This window comes from Trachymyrmex septentrionalis, unplaced genomic scaffold, assembly GCF_001594115.1.
Source record: "Trachymyrmex septentrionalis isolate Tsep2-gDNA-1 unplaced genomic scaffold, Tsep1.0 scaffold129, whole genome shotgun sequence".
Classification (NCBI taxonomy): domain Eukaryota; kingdom Metazoa; phylum Arthropoda; class Insecta; order Hymenoptera; family Formicidae; genus Trachymyrmex; species Trachymyrmex septentrionalis.
The window spans coordinates 1,619,499-1,628,364 of record NW_017304428.1 but is presented as its reverse complement, the minus strand read 5'-3'; the positions used below and the strand labels follow the sequence as shown (position 1 = coordinate 1,628,364).

Here is an 8,866-nt window from a genome sequence, read left to right as displayed (position 1 = left end):
TATATATATATATATATGAAGAGTGTTACATTATGAATTTATATACTGTGTATTATTTAATAACTAAAATAAATAGTTGAAAATAATTTTCTTAAATTATAAAATATCTCTCCAGTTTTACAAAGACAATAATACAAACAAGGAAATGGTTTCTTATGTTTCATTTCTCATTTAATATATATATTTAAAAAGCTCGAAAAAAATTTAATATACTTGGTAACAAATGATCGACATAAGAGGAATGTTTTCGTATAGCAATGCTTATGTTTCTGTCGTATCTTTCTCTTTACTATTCATAACAACATATTTCTGTCATATTACTCATATTTATCAACATTACAATCCGCATTCTTTATTTTCTTTTTCTTATTAAAACATTAAAAAATCTTCAGATAAATACGTTACATATAAAACAAAATTAGGATTTAATTGTAATTTTTGTGTTGATATCCATTGTCTTTCTTTCATTATGTAAAAACATAAGCAGTAAGATTTAAATAGTAAATAAATCAATTGCCATAAAAAATTCTCGAGAATATAAAATCGCCATTTTAAAATCTCTTTGTTTTACTTATTGTGTATGTGTTCGAATGTTTAGTATTTAAGTCTTACTGTTTATATTTTTTATATATTACAATTTCTCTGTTCTTGAACCCCAGCTTTAAAGTATCATTGTCAAAAGTATAAAACAAATCTTAAAAGAAACAAAAATTGAATTTGATAAAATCGCAATTTATCTTTTTTGTTTCTTATGTCTGTTTGAAAATGTCCGATTATAATCAGCATGTTGGGCCTGGCACTAGGAATTTGCATTTCTAGTAGTAATAACACTTTGCACAACACGCTGTCCCCACCATGCCTCCAAATTAAATGGTTCAAAATCTGTAAAAAGATATAAAATACAATACATTCTCTTCATCCACGATATATTCCACAGTCAATAAAATAAAACAAAATTTACAAAAAAGACAATGAAACAAAATAATTGAATATCTCTAAAGAATAGGAATTAATCTCTTCCACTATAGCACACATAATTTTCTAAATCAAGAAAAAGAAACAAATAGAAGATAAATCCTCGAGTTTAAATTAAGCTTATAGTATACAATATATATATAATAATATTGTACCAATTTTGCTTCTAGATAAAACACAGAAGCAAAATGTTTACCTTTTAATTGAGGATTTGGTTCACGTTCTTGATAATATGTAACTGACGCTCCATTTCTATAATTAGAGGAGTTACTGTGTGGTTGATTGTGACACATATCTAGCTCTCTAGATACGGAATTCCATGCTGAAAAAAAATGCAACAAATATAAAAAATAAACATCAGAGAAATATATTTCAATCATTTAAATTGTATTGCGTATGTATACTTACAATCATAAATATACTTGATCAAGTCAGAATGTTGCGATAATATCTCTGGCTGATGTCTATACGGTATCGAAGAGGGCCTCTTCCCATTCATTGTAGTCATCTGTGATCTACTGCTATAAATAACAGAATTAAGATATCGTTCTAAAAATAAAATTCAATTATGTTTAACCTCATTCTTATCCACAACTCAACAAATAAAATAAACTTGATCTAAATAAGCTTACTCTTTTTTAAAGAATGTTTTGAACTGGTGCAATAAGTTAGAATGTAACTATAAGTCTATTTTTTATAGAATGCACTACATTTTTAAAGTAAAAGATATATATTTGATATTTGGCAAAAGCAAGAAAATTTTAGTACCACAATGAAAAACTTAAATACAGTTTGTTTTACTCCAACTTATCGCACCGGTATGCAGCAGTTTAAAACATTCTTTGAAAAAGATTAGATCTACTTAGATAAAGTTCACGCTATTCGGAGAAGACTAGGCACAAAATAATTTAGCCTAACCTAATTTAAGATGTATTAAAATGACAAGTGTGATGCTGGCACGCGCGTCTAGAAAAATTAACGCCCATAATTAATTACGGATTATAACGCATAATGTAAAGTCCGTAATACTTGGCAGAAATGATACTTCCCAGAAGCATTACATGAAATACTATGATCGAGACTCCAGTTCATAACTATCATGCACGTGACTCGATAATTTGCGATAACGTCGCCAAACCTCGACGTGAACGCAGTGAAAATCACGCGACGACAATGCAGCTTCTTCGTGACAAGTACTGTAGCACGCGTATCAGAATCCATACATACACAAACACATGTGTGTCTCTACAGGTTCAGCCATTTTCAAATCATCGTACGTGTGCCTTGACGATACACACATGTAATCCGTCAACAATTAGGCGTGACACCATTCTCACACGCGCCAAGCGCGCGCGGGTGTGTGTGTGTGTGTGTGTGTGTGGTGCGTGCGCGCGCGCGCGTGTGTATACATGGAAGCCACGCGCACAATTTAGATATATATAATATAGTACGTAGAGACACCCACGTATCACAGGCCCAGATATATAGCATAGCGATAAAAAAAACCTACACATTTAAGCATACCCTATAAAAAGAGCAGGCGAATACTTTTCATCGAAGAAATCTCCCTCTGATTCTCGCAATGCCTCTGATTCTCCCGAATTAAATTTCTCCCGAGGCGCGAATCAACATTTGGGGGTGAGCATAAACGTCAGCGCGGGAAAGATGGCGGCTGATAAATGCGGATGAGTTTTCCCGTTCCCGCTCACAAACATCCTACCATTTCTCTCGTTTCACAAAACAACTGTCGCGCGTCCCGTTCCGCTTTCACACGATCGACGACATGACGATCGCAAAAATGATTCGTGAGGAAGTGCAAGAAGAGCGGTAAGATGATGCGAGAAACGCGAGAACGCTGTACCCGTTCGCCAGGTGTGGACAGTAAATACCTCATTTTTCCCAGTTCCGTGTCTCTCCCAGTCTCTCGACAACGATGCGGCTCGAACTGTCGACGTGACGGGTGACGCTGGCCGGGACACGCAGCCTGAATGTGGCCGCGTCGGGACGCAAACGGCGGACGAGGCTCCAGTGCCGCTAACAATGAGGGAAACTGTGCAGCCGTGACAAACGCACAGCTGTACCAAGCTTACCCTACGGTGGCTGTCAACAATCGCAACGACGCGGTCTTCCGATGACGCGGAACGGTAACTCACGAGTGGCGCACCGTCAGAGTTCCTGAAAACGCGATGGAAACAGATGGAAACGAACAGACAGAATCGTCGCTAGATGGTGCTCGGGTATCGGAGGGCGTTGCATTCGTCGGTATTATATCTACTCAGCATCTCGAACAGTTGGATCTATAGTTGGACTTCTAGGATCTGGTAACTAGTTGGACCACAGAAGCTTATTTGAGTGGATAGGAGTGCTTACATTTTGGATGGAAAAAAATGAAGAGTAAGTTGAATTAAGATTAAAATTAATCATATATTGGTGAAAATGAACATTAGTAATTCAAGTAAAAATTACAAACGTGAGCAAATTAAATAGATGCTGATCAATAAAATTATAAACATTCTCGTGAATTTATTTACTTTTGTAATTTTCACCTCATTTCAAGCTTGGAATGAGGTGATATTTCGAAGTTTAAAAAATATATGTATCTTTATAGTTCATAGAGTTAAATCATTCAAATTTAGATTTCATTTAAATTTATTAAGTTATCTCAAATGTAACTGTGTGTCGAAACACGTTCAGACATTAATTACAATCAATCTGAGACGCTAATAATATAAATATGATAAGACGCCGAAACACATTCAGACATTCCTATATATGAAATAATTCTTAATATATATGAAATAAAGAATTTATTGCGAGAAATATTACCTCTGTCAGATTCGAATCGTGGCTAAGATAATATTTTTCGCAATAAATTCTTTACAGAATTAATTTAGGGGGATTATTTCATATATATAGGAATGTCCGAATATTTCGGCGCCTTATTATATTTATATTATTAGCATCTCAGATCGATTGTAGTTAATGACCGCGTTTTTCAGCGCAAAATTATAACTGAGATAATTAAATTTAAATTAAGAATATATATATATCACAACATCTAACTTTAACTGATTATTGGCGTTCTCTCTCATATTTATACTTATTATTTGATTTAAGTAACCTTCTTTTTTTTAATAAATATTTATCGGCAGTAAAGAAATGTTTACTTATTACTATTCAAGAAATGTTCTTTTTGTCAATGTATCAATATTGAGACTTTAAAAACGGGATATCAACATCATAAGAATTTTAATCAATTTTTGAAAATTATAAGTGTGAAATCAATGTGTATATATGTATATACTCATTTATTATATATAAATATAAAACGCTCAAGTCTATGTCATCCTTTTCGATATTTTGTCTATGATGATAGTTTATCAGAATAATCTAAGAAGAGATTGTACGAAAAAAAACTACAATTACTTTCTTTTTTTTCTACTATCTCTGCAGTAGATTTAATCATTGATGAAAGATGTATCCGTAATACAACAGAATTGGAAAAACCGATAATACTACTTCTTATGTCGCAAAACTTATTTGAAAACTTATCATATTATCTGCGGCTTCTCCTCTTTTCTTTCCTTTATTATCGAGATGAAACCATTAAACATAGTTTACTGTCGAATATACAATATAAAATGATTTTTTTCTTTCACTCATTAGTACAATATAATAGCCACACTATATTTAATTTAACGAAGAACATTGTCCTATATAATAATATTTTGTTTATTTTTTATTTATTTATTTTATTTTTTTCATTTTTACAACTTTTTTTATTATATTGAAGTGACATTATCGCTTCAAAATTAAAACATAATATTCACATTTTGTTTGTTTTCTATTTTATTCAATTTAATTCTTAACATTTCTAAAATTTACAAACAAATTTTGTGATTTTTTGCCACAATAATAAAATTTGAAGAGAATCTTGGAGATTTTTTCTTTTTCAAATTAAAATATATTTAGCTAGTTATGTTCGCCAACGTTTCTTTGAAATAAAATGCGACATTTCAAGATTTAAAAAATACGTGTTTTCATTGCGTTAATTAAGAAAAGACTCTTTGAAACAGTTTCTCAACTAGGTCGTAATGATTAGGAATGCATCACGAGTGCATCTTGTATAATTAAACATAGCTCACACAGTTACTATTTAAATGAGACAATACTAGACTGTCGGAGTTGCGAAAGAGATATCAATTACAGCAAGACTTTGTAATCTCAATCGAATGCTATAAATATAGATACCAAATTTTTATCTCAAATATATTTACATTTAACCAACATTAATATAATACATTTTTGTTATTAATTTTTTCCAATTTTTTCTTATTGTTGCTATCCGCCAAATAAATACTATGCATTTTTTTCGCTCTTTGTGTTACGAATTTTTGCTACTGCAAATAAAGCATCGATGAATATGACTTAAAAATTATTAAAAAATATCTGCAGTAAGTTTCTCAGTTTATAAAATTGTGATGGAAACACACAAAACACACTTCAAAAGATTTCTTATAATTAAGGAAATAGACATTATTCAAGTTGTAAAGTGATTAATTAAACATTTTTGCAACAAGTATTGTCGATAAATCATATCAGGTTGTCATGTGTGAAGCCCGTAGATCATGCTCGACAGAAAGAATTAGTACCGTGCAATATATACAACATTCATGAAATCGGACAAATGCGTATGCAATGTGGCAACAGGCGAGTGTACATATCGATTTCCAATATGCACAGTATAACGCTCTCTTCGTCTTTATAGAAAAAAAGACAACCTACCATACTACAATCCTTCGTCCTTACTTTCCTTTCTGGTCATATTAACCATGCTACCAATATAGCGAAGGGCGTATACGAATTTCCGGCATTTTTCTCCGCTTTATTGTGAGTGAACGCTGTAAGTTGCATTGATCAATATTGACTGCGCGAAAGAATTCGGTATATCGTCAGATGCATATACATGTATATAGGATACCATCGACTGAAGTTGAAGTTTCTTTTTGCATTGCAGTGTACACATGCTATGTTCCATGTCTGTCTTTTGTGAAATTTTTTTTACAAGAAATAAACATTGAGGATGTGTTGTTTTTTTAACTATTTATTTGTGTGTGTGTGTGTGTGTGTGAAATTGTCATATTTTAATTAGCAAATTTAATTATATATAAAAATATGAATTCTGAGCGAAACTATGTATAAATAACATCGGTATAAATAAGGCCGGTTGTTCCATTTTTTGGTAAATTTTACCTATTAGATAAATCTGGTAATCCGCGCATGTGATTGGGTAATCTTGCTACTTATCTAATAGATAAAATTTACCAAAATATGTAACAACTGAGCCTAAATAATTTATTTCAAGTGCGAACGGTGCTGAACAGATATACACTTTATACTATCTTTTCGTTAAAATAATAAATCTATTCTTTTGGTTAAAATATAATAACAAGTTTATTATGTTGCCATGTGATGATTTATTTTATACAAATAAGCTTTACAAAAACTTAGGAGGCTTCAGTTTTATTTTTCTTTAAAGATATTTTAATATTTTAGAATATGTTCTCAGTATTCGAAAAATCAAAATTATATATTCGACAATGTCTACACGAATCCATTTCTATCTATTTTAATTCCCAAAGAATTGAAATAGATTCATGTAGTCATTGCCAAATTCAAAATTCTGATTTTCCGAATACTGAGTTGCACTTTTAAATGTATGTATTTCTTTATGAACATTTTTTTTAACACACTATCGATCGAAAAAGTGAGCATAGTGTAAGTGTAGCTGATTAAAGTTTTGCGATATTGTAAATATTATAAATATTGGCAGTTTTTATTACACACACACACACACACACAAAATGTTAATAAAATTAGTTTCTTGCAGTATTCTTATATACTTATTTTGGGCTACTAAAATAACGGCGGAAAAATGACAAATAAAATAATGACAAAAAAAAGATGTTTACGAAAAGTAAAAGGAAAAGAGATACTGATGACATCCAGGTCGGGCAAACGACGACTAGAAACCTCCATGGAATTTCATCCGACAAAATAAGATTTTGCTTGAGAGAGAAGATAAATGAAGAAATGCTATGGAACTAACCAATATGTAACATTCAAACATCGTAGTAAAAAATAACATTGACTTACGTTTTGTGAATTCATAAATGATAAATCCAATGGAATAACTAAAAGTTTTCGGTAATTGAGTTATTTTTATAAGATAATTTATAATATTTTCTTATTTTTCAACAATTTTTAAACATAAGAGCTTAGTAATTTGTATCTAATGAATGATTTCACGTTTAATATATACACATATATTTAATGATATTGTTTCATTTAGATATATGTATAGTATATTGTTGAACATTATCTTGTTATTTAAAAACAATGTGTACTCAGAGATACGTTTATTACCTTAATGAAATTGCTAATGAGTAGCTTATCCAGACGCATTATTAAACAATTTCGAAAGAAAAACGAGAGATTTTCTAAGTGCAATAAGCACGGCTGTTAATTATTAGAGTTGTTGTTACTCCTCATGGTACTCATCATGATACTCATAATGTACCGTACTTCTATCATAATATTGTTTTATGAAAAATAATATTTTATATTTTAGGGACAAAATAAAATTAAATAAATAGCTTGATATAACCTAATTAAACAGGTTATTATTAATGAGTCATAATTTAATGATAAATTAATCCCTTTCACATACCACGAGAAAATGAAATTTATGACGTAAATTTGCGCGTTAACATCGTATCATAAAACCGGTAGGCATTAAGATTTCTGTTTACAGTCTTTTTACACACATTTTTTTTTCACACACACACACACACACACACACACACACACACACACACACACACACACAATTAAAACTGAAAATCATGCGAATCTCAAAACGTATATAAAAGTGTGCAATTCCTTATTCATCGAAATAGAAACGAAGCGGAACGAACCCGAGAACGTATTGAAAAGAGCAATATTTTCCTCAATGCAAGTTCTTCCGTGGATTTTTATTCTATTTCTGCCACAGTGACATTCAAAACGAATTCACTGTGCATTCGATACGTTTTGCATGTCCAAAAAATTTCGTTTGTCGGTCAGTGAACGCGAGGTCGAAAAGATTTTCAATATATGAATAAAGACGAATATTCAATCTCTCAACTATTAAATGTATATGTTTAATTTATTTTTCTTGCAGATTTTAATTTTACAATGTGACTGCAAAATTTTTAAAACATTCAATTAAGTTTAATTACATATATACAATATTTTAATTTTACAAAATGACTTGCTAATATAAATTAATGAGAGAGGAAATAGATATTTCTTATCTTCATTTTGTCCGATTTTTATACTCAAATTACTATTTCGTATAAAATACTATTTAAATGAATTCTATTTAATGAAGAGAAGAAACGTGCATCATTCATCTAACAGATGCATATGACAGTTTGTACATAGATGATGTGACAACTCCTCTCGACGACAATCTTACTAGTCAACGTGAAATATAATCTTGAGAGAAATTTTATTAGTCCTAATATTTGTCAATTATAATATTAATTTCTTAACTTTGTTATTTGAATAGTTTGAATTCTTCATCAGTCTGATTCTAGCATTTTGAAAAATTCCATTAATGCGAGCATTTGATTATAGAATGTAAGATATGCTAGTATCTCTTAACTTTGAAAGTATTTAATTCAAACTATATTAAATTAATTATTTTAAATAATAAACCTTGTTTGAAAAAAATTGAAAGACTGTACATTTCTAAAAATAAGAATGTTTATATAGATATATTGATATAAAAGTAATAGATTGATAAAATTACTTCTTTTTTAGTCCTTAAAATATGCTCTAAATAATT

The 8,866-nt window shown here is 30.4% G+C and overlaps 2 protein-coding genes across 7 annotated transcripts in view; one reads left to right on the top strand and one right to left on the bottom strand.

Moving 5' to 3' along the window:
* Nucleotides 1–115: 115 nt before the first annotated feature.
* On the bottom strand, nucleotides 116–3,151 carry LOC108756624 (protein FAM195B-like). Of its 6 annotated transcripts, none has more exons than XM_018500574.1 (4): nucleotides 2,865–3,151; nucleotides 1,384–1,496; nucleotides 1,172–1,297; nucleotides 116–882 (listed from the first exon to the last, which is right to left on the bottom strand). In XM_018500574.1, exons 1-4 carry the CDS (start codon nucleotides 2,867–2,869, stop codon nucleotides 800–802), a joined length of 327 nt encoding a protein of 108 aa, XP_018356076.1. In that variant the 5' UTR covers nucleotides 2,870–3,151; the 3' UTR covers nucleotides 116–799. The 6 variants fall into 6 exon arrangements, with proteins under 6 accessions (XP_018356076.1, XP_018356077.1, XP_018356082.1 ...); XM_018500575.1 differs by having other exon boundaries at nucleotides 1,384–1,493; XM_018500580.1 differs by lacking the exon at nucleotides 2,865–3,151 and adding an exon at nucleotides 2,203–2,257.
* A 173-nt stretch (nucleotides 3,152–3,324) lies between these two features.
* The window catches only part of LOC108756622 (BAI1-associated protein 3), a 103,019-nt gene continuing 97,477 nt past the window's right edge, over nucleotides 3,325–8,866 (top strand). Inside the window, exon 1 of the mRNA XM_018500570.1 lies at nucleotides 3,325–3,369. The gene's annotated coding sequence lies outside the window, so the exon portion shown is untranslated. The remainder of the gene's footprint in view (nucleotides 3,370–8,866) is intronic.

Coding starts and splice junctions, on each gene's coding strand:
- LOC108756624 (XM_018500574.1), bottom strand. Junction 1,298..1,383: donor GATCAAGTATATTTATGATT/GTAAGTATACAT, acceptor ATTTTTTTTCAG/CATGGAATTCCGTATCTAGA. Junction 883..1,171: donor ACCAAATCCTCAATTAAAAG/GTAAACATTTTG, acceptor ATCTTTTTACAG/ATTTTGAACCATTTAATTTG.